The sequence below is a fragment of the Anarrhichthys ocellatus genome, unplaced genomic scaffold (genome assembly GCF_004355925.1).
Source record: "Anarrhichthys ocellatus isolate YVR2014 unplaced genomic scaffold, GSC_Weel_1.0 scaffold12, whole genome shotgun sequence".
Lineage (NCBI taxonomy): Eukaryota > Metazoa > Chordata > Actinopteri > Perciformes > Anarhichadidae > Anarrhichthys > Anarrhichthys ocellatus.
In genome coordinates, this window is record NW_022280042.1 from 8,484,723 (window position 1) to 8,502,253 (window position 17,531).

Sequence of the window (17,531 nt, forward strand, 5' to 3'; positions counted from 1 at the left end):
AAAACGGACAATCCGACAACCTGGGTGCAGACGCCATGTCGTTAAAAGTGGTTCATTTCAAAAACCCCGTCCTTATCATCCTTCTGATCCTTGAGATCTGCTGAGGCGTTTAAATGGATCTTGGCCGAATTCCCGAATCAGAAAAACAGTCTTTGTGTCTGAGTGCACCTCACAAAACACAGGTTAACTCCTAAATCATGAGGTAATTGTAGTTACCGGATTGAAAGAAGCTTTACTTAAACTCAATTATGTGTCAGTGTGTGATTCAATCGAGACAACCGTCACTGGAACAACTTAAACACACGCACAGGATTATTACCTGTTGGAATCTGAGCGTGTGGCTGGGAATGCCTTTTGAGCTGGATTTCAAAACAAGGTGTGTCTGAAGGTTTTTTTTCTCTTTGTGAGTGAAACTACATCAACATATCTGTCTTCATCATATCTGTGGCCGTTCAGGTCCAGCAACAGTGCATCCTCTCAGTTTGGAGTCATCTCTCTTTTATGATTTGGACATAAAAGATTCAAAGTTGTGAGTGTGTGTGTGCATGTCTGCGCATATCTTTGCCGGTGTGTTTGTACATGTGTGTTCATGCATGTGTTTATGAGTGCCTCTTGTGTGTTGGTGTCTAGCTCCGTCTTCGTTCTTCACGAGCAGCGCTGGTGTAAACCCTCCCGACAGACGGGCGGGCGGGTGCGGCGGCCATTTTTAAAGCACATCTGCTCATCCGCAATATTTCCTTTCGTCTGGACGGGAATGTGTCTGTGGCTCGGAAACAATTGAGGTCAGGTCGTGCTCGCAGAATGAGAAAACATTTAGGGAGACAGACAGTCAGAGCAGGTGTAATCCTTGGCGAGTGCATTCCTCAGAGCTCAGGAGTCTCGGAGGATTCCTCATGTCTGATTTTTGCTGCTTCAAAAGTTTGCAGATCCAGTGCACGTGTTTGGTTTTCGCCTACAAAATGATGCATTTAAACCATTGCCCTCACTCTGATTTTGCAGATAACTCTCCTACGCTGTTTACAAATCATTTTCACGCAATCTTATTATTGCATCCATCAATCATCTGCTCTGAAATCATTCAAGTCCCTCTTGTCAGAAAAAATACAGTAATGGTGCAGCAGTGTAATTAAGGCTCTCCTAAAGCGCTGATGTTATCACAGAGGGAAAGGATAAACAACCCAGAGCATTCAACATGTTGTTGACTTTGGATAAATCCTGCTAATCGCAATCATCTCAACTCGTTTGACTGCATTACTCAGTGCGGTGCACACTTGTCCAAACAAAGGCCAACACGCAACTCCATACATTAGCAGGAAGCATGAATACGTCTCACGTTATGTCTTGGTGTTTAGATAACCCACATTGTCACGAGACATTCTGGTGTCCAAAATAGCCTTTTTCTTAAGCACTCTTGTGATGGGACTATATTTGTCATTAACATCCTTTTATTTGTCATAGTTCAATATGCATGTAATTGCATTCCGACATAGTAGAAAAACAACGTACAGAATGTGAAGAATTTTCTTCGAAGCACAGAGAACAAAGCATGTTGATAAGAAAAGTCCCTTTTCATGAAGTAAAAACATTTCAAGGCCACATGGCAGCAAGGAAAGGCATGTGTTCTTTGTTTCTCTGCTCACAGCAGAACCTCATCACATTTCACCTCGTCAATAATTAATGGTCTGCCGTGGCGAGGTAAAGCTCATTGTGCCTGGCTGGCTGGCTGGGCGGGTTTGGTGTGTGGGGTGCTGACATGTGGCTCCTGTTTTTCCGCTGCCCTCCAGTGCAGACGAGGTCCGTGGCCGGAGGCGGGAGGTCAGGAACCAGCTGTGGGTGAGGCGGTGATAACAGGCGCAGGTCAGGCCGCCGTTCGGCATCTTGTTGGTGATTGATTGGACCTTCCTAATGCATCGGGACCGATTGAACGGTCACAGATGTGCGAGCCCCACCCCTCAGACGCTTGAAGCAGTGTTTACACTGCGGGCTGATTTTGATGCCATCTCTGTTTGGGGTTTGACTGCAGAAAAGAACATTCAAATGTTAAAGAAACAATAATTTGATGATGTTGCATGTGATATTAAAACAGGGACTAATACAAGATGGTGAGGTTGGACATGATGTATGCTTAAAAATGAACTTGTGCACAATCCTGAGCTGTCACAACTTCCAGATTCTAACAAAAGAATGAAATTAAGGACTAATCCATGTGGCGCCAAAACCTGATAAATTGGCTCAGTTTTTGATCTAAAACTATAAACTCTGACATGTTTAGAGCGTCAAGTTGACAAAGCCATTTTTCATCCCATCTCAACCTCCTGGCAGTTGTAACTCTGTTTTCCTGTCGGGCTGGGCTGGATGTTATAACTTATCAAACGCCTCGGTAAGCTCATTGTCCCACACTGGAGGCTGGGGTGAAATATTGGATGGGTGCAGAAGGTTACATAACACAGCAGTAGGCGGATTAAGGATGGGAATGACCACTCCGGAGTTGGAGCCAAAATGTAGCCAGAGTCCCTCTGAACAGGATGCCCTATGTGGGCCATGGGGATTGCGTGCGTGTCAGGGCTCTTAACCCAGCAGGAGTGCAGACACTAATGCATAAATGTATGGCAGCTCTGCTCTCATCCAAACATTTATGCATCCCTGCCGACCACTCTGTGTACATTTGTGGTTCAGAACGATTGAAATGTTTAGTTCGCCGTAAGCCTCGATGACAATATTGGAAAGATGGTTTGCATCTTTTATACATCCTGATGCTTGTATTTATGTCAGTATGAGCAACTGCTGCAGGGAACAGGCTGAAGGATTATGTGGTGTTTCATCTGTTAACATACACAGAAGAGAGATTAACCACACTTGATATTGAGATGGTGTACAGTACTGCAGGGAAATAGGAAACCAAGAGACGGCTCTTTTTTCTCTTTCATTATGTGCTTAACAGCAAACAATGTACAATGGATTAAACCACCTGTATGCAGGAGCCGTGATAACAGTGATGAAAACGCAGCTAAACGTCTGCCTCCCACAATGCAGTTCAAAGCGCATGTGTCCAACATGTCGGCTCAGGTTGGCGAATGCTCTCGTTGTGATTGATCCTCCCTCAGCCCTGACAGATCGTGTCTTTGCATGCCGCCGACGTCGCCATAATGCTCTGAAGCAAACAACCGGCGCGTCGTCTCAGCGTGAGCTGGAGGAGGAAGCGTGAGTGGGGTTTGCACAGTGTCTGAGCGAGGAGAATGTGTGGAGGAAACTGGGTTGAGCTGCTGCCAATGCAACAAGGCTGGTGTCATGATCAATCTGTGCTGTCGGTCTTATCTCAAAGGAAGGGATGGAGAGCTTTTGATGCTGCTGGATTTGCATTTGTAATGAAGGGAAATGATTTTTGATGTGCGGTTGGACAGCAGATGGTGTCATATATATTTATGAGAAGAAAACTTGTATTTGTATGCAAGCAAGGGTAGGAAGTTGCTGTGTGTTCATGTATAACATTGTGCTAAACCTTAACTTGCATCTTTAAAGTGTCCATTTAGAAGGAAGTAGCCTTGTTTTAAAGGTCCAATCAGTAAGTTGTTACCTTAAATTCCAGGTGTAATTTCATATAAGTGTGACATCCTATTTCCTTTTGCTGCATTACCGTTTGATGCATAGAAACAGTAACACCAGAGACAATGTGCGCGTGTGGAACAGAGGGGGGGTGTTCAAGATCGGGGCCTGTCAGCTGGTTTGGCTTGCTCCACTGAGGCTCGGCGGGGGTAAGGCCTCTGGTGCTATCAGGTGATTCCAGTTCACTGAGAACTGCTGGAGGTCCACGTCGACACTGCTCATGATTGGCTGTTGGAATTCACTCGGCCAAGCTTTAAGTTGGGGCTCAGAGAAGAAGAAAAACAGCAGAGGAGGAGGAGGAGGAATGTATACACGGTCAACTGTCAGCTTATGCTTTCATCACATGCTTGGATGTACGGGATAAAGGCATGGACTGTGGCCTGAAATACATCCCATTTAGTCACAGTCAAGTGTGAAATATACACGGTGTGCATACAGCGTAGCACAAATAGATAAACAGCTAGAGCTTCCTGTTCTCCTTTGCAATAAGTGGTTATTACAGATATTGCTGGTTGCATCTTTATGATTTTACGTCCAAATAAAGTTTATGTAATGTGGAAAAACTGTTGGCCAAGCAGTCTACCTGCTCATGTCTCTCACCCAGACTTTATTGTTGACAATATTGTAACTGATTATACTATTCTATAGCGTACACTGATATTGATTTTTTTTCTTCTTTATTTACGTCGACATTACACAGTACATTACTTTGCTCCTGTCTGTTCCTCCAAATCCATCTCCTGCAGGTGATCCACTGACTTTGGATCAGTACTGAATAAGCCCCATTCAAAACACCAGAACTATCCCGTTAATTATGATTTTTCCACCTTTTTTCCAGACGCCATTATAACATCGGTCTTTGCATCTTGACACACAATTTATTGGTGAAACATCTCGATGCAAATTTACAACTCAAAGCAGAATATATTGCTCTAAACATCTAATACAGAATACAGATGACTTTTATATGTTCAAATGTCACATTATTCCACATCAGCGCCAACTGGAGGCAAATGTCTCTGGTGAGCATCTTATACTAGAAGACCGTTTTGACTACCACTTGTGCCAGTTACTATAATTATATTTAACACAATGTCAAATTGCTCTATATTTGGCGATGATTTTCTCCGCGCTCAGTTGGCTCATGCTCCGTTGCTCCTGGAACATGCCTGTACATAAGTGGCCTGAAACTTAACCCCTTACAGGGCTGACGCTCAGCCATAACACAGACTGGAGGAATGCCAGGCGGGTCCTGCTAAGCAAAACAATATCTGCAGTGAGACGATCCAGACCCCCCCCGCCTCCTCCATTACCCATTTTTCTTCTCCAGGTAGTGTAATGGTTTGAAACATGCAGTGTGTCGTAATAGGTAGAGACACATTGTGTAACTGGAACATGACTGTATTAGTCAGTCTCAGGTGTGGAGCATGCCGTCATACACATTCTCTCACTCACACACACACACACACACACACACACACACACACACACATACTGACATATTTACGAGTGGTCACAAACACATGAACAACACCTTGACTTTAATGAATGTATGTTCCCACACCCACATTTATGAATGCACAAACACACAAACTTCTTACACGAGCCCAAATGTAGACACACACACACACCCAAACACACACCCAAAACACACACCCCATGTCTTGCAGCCTTGCTTGACTTCCTCTCGGATTTGTCACCACCACACCGGTTGTTTCACATTTGGCGTGCCAGGCTCGGCTTTGCCTAATTCAGTCTGGTCCCATGAGCGTGGCAGTGGGAATGGCTTCCACCAGCAGTTAGTTATAGCTCGGAACGCTTTCTTCAGTCCAGACAGTGGATTCATCCATCAACCAAACATCCCCAGCTGCCTCTTAATCACCAGGGGTTTTTCTGAGACAGGTAAGCCACTCAGAAACAATGATGTCTTGTCAAAGGCGCGGAGGAGATGTTAGTCATGAGTTATTTTGGGGGTTGGGGGAGGTTGACAAGGGGTTTGGGAGTCTGCTCCAGTGAAGAAATGTGAAAAATGTGCAGGTGATTGTGATTACTTGTGGCTGTCTGCTGTATACACTCCTTTATTAGGTCCCGTGGTCGCATATTAGGGGGCTTTGTGTGTGTGATGTATTCTTGTGAGCACAGAAAGTCTGGAACAATACTTTGACAACAAACGTATAAACTTCCATCCTAGTTTTCCTGTCATACACTGTAGATGTCTAGATTTTATACTGTAACTTTTCTGTTTTATCATTTCTACATACTTTATTGACTTTTATTCTTTTTTGTGGTCGATTTTTTTTTGTATTTTTTGTTGGAATATTTGTACCTCATATTTGTTTTTTGGAAGCAGTATGTGAGCAACAAACATTCTTTAGGGGCAACAAAGCATGTCTCATCTTATCTTAAATATTGGCTAATGAATGCATTCATTCATTCATGCATACCTAATGCCATGTATGTAAGGGGGATAATCGGCGGACATCATGTGCCCCTTGTGTCAAAACAATGTGTTGACATTTAGAGCACCATATTTACATCTTTATGAATGCTAATGCAGAATTTGACTTTAGAAATAATGATGTTCTGGTCTTTAAGCAGCTGATTGTAAAGATTCGAGCAAACGTTACTCTGCCAGAGGAGGCTTTTTCCTCCTCAACACATCTGTTGTACTTTCAGACACTTGCAGAATGACAAGCTTTCAACAAACGGTCTCATCTCTGACTGTCAGATGCAGGCTGGTTTGTCCTGGAGCAGTGTCTCACTTGTGTTTTCAGTTGTGATACCTCAGGAGGGGCCATGAAACAGGGCTCTTTATTATCTGTGCTAGTGTGCCAAGATTTATCCCATTAAAGTCTGGAATGCCCTCACGTGGGAAACGGATTGGACGTGCACAGTCTATTTCTTTGTTTTGCCTGGTTCACACGTGTGTGTGTGTGTGTGTGTGAGTCTGTTATGAGTGTGTGTCAGCGTGTAAGGTCTGGCGCGAGGATGCCCTGCTTTTTGTTTCCTCTGAGCTATTTTTGTCCAGACAGAACTGCAAGCTCTCTGTTTTGCGTGGTAAGCGGACGACCCCGTGTGTGTGTGTGTGTGTGTGTGTGTGTGTGTGTGTGTGTGTGTGTGTGTGTGTGTGTGTGTCTGCTGATTTTCTGGCAGGCTTGTGAGGATTCTCCTGTTAAGCAGAAGACAGACAAAGACGAGGCTTGTTTTCCCCTCGACTAGAATGACATTTTTGAGAACAGAAACAAAACTCAAAAATATAAGTGCCACTGAAATGAAAAAAGTATTTGTGTCAATCCTGCCTGTGTCACCCACCAAACAAAGATCACCCGTTGACTCACTCTTATTTTCTCTTTTCCTTCTTCTCCTTTAGGGAAAAGCTGGCCGTGGCTCGCCTGCAGAGGGAAGTCGCACGGAGCAAGAGCGAAGGAACAATGGTAAAGTACAGTGGAACTGCTCCTCTATAATCTGCGCAATGCCAAAAAAGCCACAGTGTGCTCACTTCACACACACCCACACACACTGTCAAGCTGTGCCGGGCCGTCACATCGGCCAAAGTCAATCTTTGGTGTCTCAACACTTCCTCTCTTGATCTTGAAGAGGACTATCCTGCAGAAATAAGGGCATAAGCAGTTATTTTTCAGCCATTTGGTTCAATACTAAAGAGCAGGATCAATTCCAGGCATTCTGCAGGAAGAACAGGTACTCCGATGCATGGTCAGGTTGTGTTACGTTCTAAAGCCTCAGCTGGGGCTTAAACGGTCAAAACTGCATTTTGCTAAGCTTTACTGGAAATTGCTGATACTGTGGTTTCAGTTCTTGTAAACGGGGGAAAGAATTCAGGAGGTGGAGATCTACCGATGTGTGTGTGTGTGTACAAGAAGTGCCTATATTTATTTGTCTTTGTCTTTGAACGTGTGCGTACTGTACAGTAGGGAGGTCAGAAAGTGAACCACACGATGAAGCAGAGTGGAGCTCAGCTGATTGCAGCCTCCGAGCAGAGGCTCCAACCGCAGGCCCAGCTGTTTGACTGCACCCCAGTGACGCCTCTGACTCTCTTTATGGCAGCAGGCCTGAAGCAACAGCACACAAGGGCTGGTGCGCTGTGAGACTCTAACACTGTTTCGTGTGATTCTCTATTGTTCCCTGAAGGAGGAGCGCTTGTTTTCTCTGCTCGCCTCTCCCCACAGTCAGGAGGTCAGATCACAGGGTCAGATACTCAAGAGTGCTCAAGGGCTCTTCAGCATGGTAGATTCCTGCCGTCATGGAGACTTGAACTTAGTTTTGACACAGAGATATGTTATGAGGTGATGAAGAAGCAAATCTACTATGCGAACGTTTCTTCATGTGGAAAATTGACTTTAGTTTTGCATCAGTTCATCAATGTAAACATTGAATACAATGGACTAATTCAGGGAAAATAAGTCAAGTGATGGTCCTCCTTTTCCCCGCCTCCCTGACCTTCTGGTGACTCTTCCACTACTGTCATCACTGTAATGTACGTCTATGGGAAACAAGAAGGTGCCGTATTGATTTCCACACTAGGTAGATATACTGCAGATGAATGGAATGCGTGACCGTCGGAGTCATTTGGGAGTTGTATCCAGAATGATGGATTGTAGGAATAAACCTGACTAAACTGATCAGTTCAGGTCACTTTTCACCCCTGTGTGGTTCACCTCATCCAGACCAAGGAAAAGATGATAGACCACAAGCCCAAAACATCTTTTCACCTTCAACTCGTAGCATTTGTGCTTCACTTTTTTCTTCTCTTTGGTACCTGAGTGTATATAATATAATTCAGTTTGTGTCCACACCTCACTGTGTCAACACTTACCTTGCATCCTCTGGCATCGACGTAGACTTGAGAAAAATATATAATTCACTGCGCTGTGAGACTCTGTGAAGGCCCAGCTCTCAGACTCACGCAAGTAGTGGCTGACATGCTAATTATTACTTTAGAGGCGTGTGTGGACTGCTGTTTGCGCATGCACAGTGCGGAGAGAGAGAGGGATGAGTTATCTGTGCCAGACAGGAGGAGGGTGAGGGGGGGTGGATGGAGGAAGAAAGGGAGGAGGGGGATATCACAAAGCTCCATTTGAAATTGGGATTATCCCCGTCGGAGTCTCTCTTGCACTCTCTCTCTGGCATTCCTGGGAGGCTTCGGCGCTCAGGCACGGTTCTTCAATAGAAATGAAAGAGAGACTGCTGCATCAAGGAGATAATTGTCAAAGTGCTGGCGGTGTGCAGTGGGAACTGATCACCAGCCACAGCCTGTGCCCCGCAGACCCCCACACCCTGACGCCCACTTCTATGCCCACTCGCTTCCCCAACCCCCATCTTCGCCTGCCAAGGGGCTAACCTAGAGAGAGACGGATTAAAACAGCCACAGACTTTTGAAGTGGCGCTACCCCCTCCTTGGTATCTGATGCCCCTCTTTAACAGCCTCTGTTCCCTGCCTTGGTCTTTCCTCTCTACATCCATTAGTGTCTTCTGTGTAACGCGATCAGAGACACAGAAAACGACAGAGCCACCCATTGCTGCTTCTGCTGAGGAGCTCCGCGGGGACGTGTTCTGCCGAACCATTACTAGTGCTTTGTGTTGCAAAAGAATGTTCGAGGCATCTTTATGATTGCGCAAGGCGCTTGCACACACTGCTACAGTTGTAAACCTCAGGTCTTGCTTGCACAGTTATACAGACGTGAGTGTAAACGAAACCGCATTAACAACACAGTTTACTGAGGAGCGTATGTTTTTAGTGCAAAGGAGTGCAAAATTACAACACTCTTGTTGTTTAGCATTTGGGAGAATCCCCATTTGAATAGTTCTCCGGGCAATCAGTGTTTAAGTTCACAAGGTGTGAATCTGCAGAGTATTTCACCACAAACATGGCCACACAAGATGCATTTGTTATTAGTTCGAAGTGATATGGTCTAACAAGTGCCAGATCTGTGTCTCTTAGACCGCCGTTTGTTCCTTGAACTTTATATGAGGGCTCGGGCATGGTGCTTTCGGCGTGCTCCGCAGAGCGCCATCTTTAAAACTCATACAAGAAAAACAGTGGACTTCCCGTTAGGTGTTTGATAGAGCACAGGTCACGGTTTATTCTGTGAGGGCCTCGGTTTCTTTCCAACAAGCCTGCCCTGTCTGTCTGGAGTGAAACCGCTCATTCACAGCCTCATCGCTGCTGTAGGTTTTCTCTGAAATTCCTCACACCCCAACCCAGAGGCGTGGTACAGGGCAGGGCTGCTCTCTGTCTCCCACTCTTATTTGATGCCACTCTGAAGTGCAATCCAAGTCCGTCAGGAGCAGGATGCCGGGTTTCCTGTCGGGGAGAAAACAGAAGTGCACATGCAGGCTCGTAAAGGCAGCAGTGACTGCACCGCTGAGGGGGCTGGGCTCTGCATTTAAAACTGCTAGATTACGACCGCTGGAAACGGCTGTCTAAACAACGAGAAAATCTCGCTGTGAGAGACTTTATTTTTCTTTGGGTTTTGCGGACGCTCACTGATATCTGAGCTTAAACAGATATGAGTCGCGCACACACACAATTATTTCCCGGGACATTTGGGTTGATTACGGTGTTTGATTTGTTCAAGGCTGAGTGAAGCATAAGAACGATGAGGGGAAAGGTTTTTGGCTTGAACCTTTCTTAATTGTGTAACTTGCTTATTTAAAAATCTGATTTCTCCAGAGTGTTTCATGTAGAAGTAAAGATAAGAATGGAGCTGCTGCATTTATGAATATAAAGTGGGAGCGAGTGGCACAGTATGCTAAAATAGGCCCTGGAGCCAAGATGGCAATCCGCTGAAAGCAGATTTCTTCTGTGCTGCAGTCTGCAAGATTCATGTGACATAGTTTCTAACATCGCATCAAGGAAAATGTACTTGTTTAAAGACTGAATGCCCTCTTTAATAAGCCATTAATTAACACTGTTTCAAGTAAATATCAGAGAACTGGCATCTTCACTGCATCGTCTCCTCAACTGGGTCAAATCTTTACAAGAACTGGTCTGGATCGCTGTACAGCATATAACTCAAAGACAACAGATGTTGTTCCTGTGCAAACTGAGCCAAAGCTCTCCTAGTTGAACAGGCAGGGAAGCCACACTGGGACAACAATTGTTTGGCAGATACTGTAAGAGTTGGGGCTATCACTTGGCACAACCATGGTGTAATTAGTTAGTGATAATTAGACCATATCATGGTCCGTTTGACAATGATTTATTAGTGTTTAAACTACCATTAAAAAGCACCTTAAAGATCTTTTGTAGTGTGCTTCCAGCAGATAAAGAAAGGTTTGGAGGGGCTCCCAGCTTTAAAAGACTCCGGTCCTCATGGAGATCCAGCACTGAGGGACCTTCATAGAGTGTTTCTGACAGCTGTTTGGAGGGTGTGTGACAGCGTGGAGGTCTGGGGACCAGAGGGGGGACTCAGGTGCTGTCTCTGCAGATTGGCCTTATCAGCCACGGACAGTGGCGACGGCCGAGATGGGGTCCCCCCAGCGCTCGGCACATTCACCGGGTGACGAGCGCTGACAGCCAGGCCCAAATCGCATCTCCACACCGTCCCTTTCACCCACTCTCCAGAGCGTGTGACTGAATGACTCTGAGTGCGTGGGTTGGGTGGGGGAGCTCCCTTGGCAATGATAAATGGGCCTCACATATGATTTAGCATATTCCTGGGGTGTGTGTTGTATTTGCTATAGTGCCTGCGGCTGTCTGAGAGAGAAGAGGTACACTCTAGTGGCTCTCCATGATAATTGAATTGATGGAGCCCTGGGGGACACGGATTTCTAGTGAATAAAACACTGTTTTGTTTCTATAACAAGTCATCTCGGAAAGCAAATGTTCCAGTAGACCATAGCTAATATCATAACCTGAAAGTGCTTTGAGTGGCACTTTTTTATCTCTTCACTTTGGTTTGTCTTTAGCGTATCTGACCTGGTATCACATATGTGTGCCATGTGGCCAAATCCTCCTCACGTTACACTTTCATTTGAGTTGCTGACGAGGATACACACACACACACACACACACACACCCACACCCACATGCAAACAAACAGCCGAGTGGTATGTTTTATTTATGAATAAAGAACCTGCGCGGCGTATTGTGTCCCTCATGTTTGCTTTAGCAGCGAGCCAGAGATCCGCTCCCGGCCCTTTGATTAGGCAAAGAGCTCCAACAGCAGGGGGTTTCTGTGTAATGAAGAGATTATTGAGCCCCCTGAACTGTACCCCAAACCCTGCATGGACACTATACAGTTGCAGATGGACAACAGACAGAATCAGAGCCACAGTGATGGCCACGCATACTGTACACATGCACTTAACCTGATAACTGCAGCTCCTCTTTCATGGGAGACAGCATTGCAGGCACAACAGGGAGAGGCAGAGGCCTCTAATTAATTTAGAGTCTTCTGTGGATCTTGGAGGGTATCGTGGGGGGTTTGAGTCTTCTAGTAATTCAGCTCGGATGAATACCATTACCATCTAATGCTGTCCAATTACAGAGGCGAGGTTTATTCTGGGCTCCACTGCACTAATACAATCGTAGACATATGTCGATATAGAAGTAAGAGAGAGGAAGCAATATAACCAAGTGGATGTTACAATATAACACGGTTTCTCTTTTATTTCAATACATGTGGTGCATTGAAATCAATAGCTTCCTGCAGTCCATTCAGTCTCCAGCTTTACATGGTGGTGATAAATTCAAAGTCATATCTAGATGGGTACATTTTTGTCATCAACCAGGAAATGAAAGCAGCCTCGCTTGTGACAGAGGTCAAATATAATCCTGAAACGCCCAACCTGGGCTTGTTTCAGATATATGGCTCAGTAGAGCGGTGTAAAACCCTGCCCGGGACATTTTTATGGATTACTTAGCCTATTCCATTTGATATTGCTTTTTTTTTTTTTCTCCAACCATTGTATTGTTTGTTAGAGCTGCTTTGTTAGCGCTGCAGCTGCCAGTTTTACTCCAGTAACATGTTGCCCTCCACAGGAGAAACAGGGCAGTGCATCTCCTCCAGCCGAGGCCTGGACAGACGGCAAAGTGAGAGGATTATCTCCTCAGTCTCCGGCTTAACTAAAGTAAACGTTCTCACAGAAAGTTGCAAAGCATGTGTTCATCACATCCCATCTCAGTGTTGACTTTGAGATATCTTCCCAGGGCCTTGCTAAAGGCGTGTTGTATTTGTAAGGCTTATGAAAGAATATGCTTTCAATTAGCATGTTCTTTACCGCACGAAGAACAAGTCATGAAGTTGGTGTAGACAATAAACATTTCAACCAAGAAGAATTGTAATGTATTGGTAGGGTTTTCTGGCCACATAAAGATATGGTAATGTTTGATTTAATGGCCTTAGGTCTTGTTAAATTGCCAATATTATATATTGAACAAAAGCAATAGAGGGCTTTTACTCCAACGTAGACCTTACATCCTGTCTTGTTATAGCCGTTGGCAAGACTCTGTCAGCCGACATAGTGGTCGGTGCTTTATGCCGGGGCGTTAGTTCATGTGGGCTTAAGAATCAGGACTAAAGCTACCGTGCTTTTGTGAGAATCTATGCCAACTCGCTGAACAATACTGTACACAATAATATGTGCGATGCCGCAAATAAAAACTCTTTGTGCTTGTTTGCATTGAGAGGAGAACCAGCTAAACTACTGGATGCTGGAGGTTTCTCTTGTAATTAACAGCTTTTAATGCTTGTTTGTATCATTAAAAACACATTTCCACCCTTATGGCTTGAGGAAAAAGTCTCTGCGTGGAAGTATATATTAGTAATATGCTTACATAATGCTGTCTGCGTTTACGAGCTGCCTTTTTTCATCTCTTGGCCCATTTTTCCATAAAGAGAGAAGGTGAAGAAGAGCCAAAAAGTGGTTGGTTTTGGTCCAGATATATAGGTCCAGCTCTTGGTAGGGGGATGTACTACTTTATGCCTCTGTACGTCTGGATTTACAGCTGCCATTACTCCTGACAGGGAGAGCCCCCCTGTTGTGTAAAGAGCCGCTTCACATAGTAGCCACGGATTTATAGCCCCAGTGAGAACCAGAGCTGGTTTTAATGGTGACTTGGGTTTAATATTCTCTCTCCTGGACCGATTCACCCAAATATAATCTGCTTTTGTGACAGAATTCCTGCCAAGGAGCAATGTATTGTAATGAAATATGATTGTTTATTGGTTGTATTCCAGGCAGTATGGTCAAAATGTTTTAAAATGTTCGGTGATTTAAAGGCTTTCCAGTTGTTTTGGTATTTTTCTTTGCAGTTTAATTTGATGATGTAGTTTAAAATCATGGCAGCACATTTTAATGATCCACTGAGCAAAAAGACAAACATCATGAGGATGTTCTGTCTATATTCCAATCAGTGTCCCTCGTCCTTTCACGCCACTAGATGTCCCCATAATGCTTTTGTGTGAAAAAGCACTTCAGCATCTGCAGCCGTACACTGAATAATCACACAGCTTTGTTGGTGCTTACCACGGACCTAAAGATGAGCTCCAAGGCTAGAAAAAAACATTTAAATTCTGTATAACCGACTGAAAAGTCATCACAGACTTTGTTTACACACCGGACAGACTTTCTGAGCAGTTACTGATTTCACCTTTCAAGTCAGATAATGATTATCTTTTACCAACGACTGTCAGGCTCCTAAATGTATAGCTGGAGAATGTGCACCTCAAATCCAAATCTCTTATTCAGCAATAACTGCATCTTATTTTGCAAAATAATCAACTTTTTAATTTTTTCCCCCAGCAATCCCTTACTCTCTTACACCTAGAACCAATTTCCAGTTATTTTAAATCTTATATTTTCAGCTGATATACCTGACAAGCTGGTGACAGATTGTTCATCACTTAAACCCATTGCGTTGTAATATTCAGCAGCAGGAGATGCTCTGTGTAGCGGCTCTGAGAATAACTGAATGTCAGCTAAAATCCTCAGCCTTGCTGTTAGCGATCGCTCAAAGTTCCTCCGCAATTGTGTCGCTGAAAAACTCCCAATGCCAAATCTTCCCCAACAGAGCCACTGTCTTTGAAGTTGGGTTTGAGGCGAGGACGTTTCTCTCGTTTGGTAGCAGGTGGCTGAGGCCATCAGACGGAGAAGCGTCCAATTAAAAACTGAAAAGAGCACTTCTATTTTGGAATGGTCTCTGGTGAAAATGGGCAGACGATATGGTGATCTGTGGAGACCTTGCACACCACAGACGTTGGAAGATCCTCCTGAGGATAATGGGGTTAACTCGCACCAAACAAGGCTCCAGAGAAAACATCCATAACACTTAAGAGCACTTAAATGAGCTGAAGAAGTATGTAGAAAGGAATGAAATCATTAAATCTTCAGTTCTATGAGCTGCCTCTCACTAACGAGCTCTAGATTCAGAATTCAATCCGTAGTTATAGTTATCAATAGTTATGGTAATAGTTAAGGTGGAAGCACAGCAATGAAATGAAATGAGAAGTGAGAGCGCAGAGAAAGATTGAAGTGTGCAACACCAAGCTGATGTTGTTTGACATTTAGTGTGAACTTTCTGTCGTAGCAACAGAGGAAAGGGAAGGTTCGTTAAGAACATTTCAAAGTAACAACAAACTGTGGAAGTAATGCCGGTCTGGCTGCTTAAATGTCATCATGCCCTTATTCTTTTATTTTCTCTCACGCCTGAAGCACGAGGAAGAACCGGATGACCTGTGTTGGATGTCCGACAGAAGAAAGATGTTTGGGTACTTTTTTTCATCAGCGATTGTTTTTTTGATGATCATGAAGTTGAAATATTCTGTTTTCACTTCCCTTCTCCAAGGAGGGTCAGCAGCAACAATGACATCCCTGGAGCTTGTAGGGATTCAGGGGCTTTCGCTCCAGCACCATAAACATATGACTTCGGGATGTTCTTTTGAGCCTTTAGGCCACACACCACTGACAGATCTTTTTTTTCTTTTTTTGTGTGTCCACAGCGAGAAAAGCTGATCCACGAGCTAGAGGAAGAGCGACGCCTGCGACTGGAGAGCGAGAAACGTCTCCGGGAAGTGACGGAGGAGTCAGAGCTGGGACAGGCGCAGATGGTTTCACTGCAGCAGCAATTCTCCAGGTAAAAGAGCCTGAAAGCAGAGAGCGCATTTGACGTTATTGAAGAACTGCAGTGAGCATTAAATCCTGTTTTCCTACTCGTACATGGATAACTATTAATCAAAATCAGTGGACGTAGCAGACTTGATCATGTCATCCATTATATGCTGGGATAGGATCCAGCCCTCTGTGACCCTGTGTAGGTTGATCTACTCAAGTACTATACATGTACAAGCATTTTAAAACACCGTTCCAGACAATTAGAATGAAACATTGCTTTCAGGCCATGGAATGAGTCATGATAATGAATATCACTAGCTAGAAGCGAGATAAAAGCTACATCACAGCTCTCCCCATCTCTCTCTCTCCTCACATGTCCTGTCATCTCTCTACCTTCAGCTAGTAAATAAAGTCCAAATGCACCAAAAATATGGATCTAATAAACATTTGGACCACGCAAAAACTTTCCATCTCTTTTCAATAAAAGTCATTGACTTTTGGCAGCAGTTTCCTGGATTCACCGCTTTGTCTTAATAACCTAAGAATCAATATGGCGTTCTTGCCCTTGCCATTTCCTCATTTCTTTGTTCTTGCCATTTCGTCTGAGTACGTCAGTGATATTTCTCCAAGTCACTTCCCCTTGTCGTCAGCAAACGATGGGTTGATGCATTGCGTTCTCTTCAAAAAGGGAGAACTCCTAAAGCGTGAAGTGCTCAAACAATGCTCCTGTCATAACTTCAGTAACCTCTAATGCATGAGCTGCTCCTCCATCTCGCAGCTGCTGATGTGTGACAGAGAGGGCCGGCGAATCAAGAGTTGGAGCCGCGTTGATGCCTTAATTAGGCGATAGGCATTCAGTGCTTTAAAAAAAAAAAAAAGAGTCCAGAGGATTTCACATTAACTGCTTATCTTCTCATTAAGTTGGTGGAGAACATCCTGGTTATTTTAATGGTCCCAGTGCCGTAGTGCAGATGAGAGCAGAGTCACCGCCAGGGGAAGAATCAAATACTTAAGAGCCATTCCAAAGATGTATCGCACATTTCAAATATTCCTTTGAAGCCTCTGAATTGAACTCGGTGGTGTTTCTCACTTATGTCCTAACATCCTTTTACAGTTTACAGCTCTTATCACATGGCTTTAGCTGCAGTTTTTTAGGGTATTTCTCCCAACTTCTCTTTGTTTGGTATGTCAGTAGAGGTCCATTCAGGATGTGACCTTTGAAATGATAGTTTACAGGTTACAATTTCCAGTTGGTATATCATGACTTCCTGTTCAGTCGGAGGTAAATAGCCGGTGTAAACTTGTGTGAACCAATTTTGTGTTTTCAACAGAGCACCTGTCCACGTCTTCAAGTTTCTTTACTGTGCAGGATTGTAGTATCTCGCTGTCTGATCTGTGTGCAGACTCATTGTGTTCCCCGCACACCTCGCCAGGAAAAATATTTGTAGAGTACATTCGCTCCTCTGGTAAGACTCTTAAAAGGGGGCGGATGTACTGTAGTGGTAAAGTAGTAGATAGGAGAGCAGCAATATGAGAGTCCATGTCTTGCAGCAAGAGAATGCACTGCAGTTCTATTAGGTGGGAAATGTATAAAATATAAAAGCTTATCCCTGATTGGGTCCTGCACAGGTCCCCATGGATGAATTTGTTGCCATGGCAAGGGTCGCCCAGATGGATTGTTCTCATTGGATGCCGGGCGGCTGCTGGCGAGACTGTGGCTCTGCATTACAGACAAAGATTCCATTATGTCCTCAAAAAGCGATTATCGAAGAGGGGACGTTCATCCGACCTTGCCACCTCGCTCAGCCGTTGTCATTCCAGTTGCGTTGCTCATTGTCATCGTGCTGAATTGC

The 17,531-nt window shown here is 44.4% G+C and overlaps 1 protein-coding gene across 4 annotated transcripts in view; it reads left to right on the forward strand.

Moving 5' to 3' along the window:
* The window catches only part of LOC116386305 (nck-associated protein 5-like), a 112,421-nt gene that overhangs the window by 51,446 nt on the left and 43,444 nt on the right, over positions 1-17,531 (forward strand). For 3 of the 4 annotated variants that reach the window (XM_031852400.1, XM_031852399.1, XM_031852401.1), the window contains 2 exons: positions 6,974-7,037; positions 15,567-15,700. In XM_031852400.1, the coding sequence (XP_031708260.1) occupies positions 6,974-7,037; positions 15,567-15,700 (198 nt within the window). Of the gene's footprint in view, positions 1-5,188; positions 5,506-6,973; positions 7,038-15,566; positions 15,701-17,531 lie in introns of those variants that run through there. The other variant, XM_031852402.1, reaches the window with a different exon arrangement.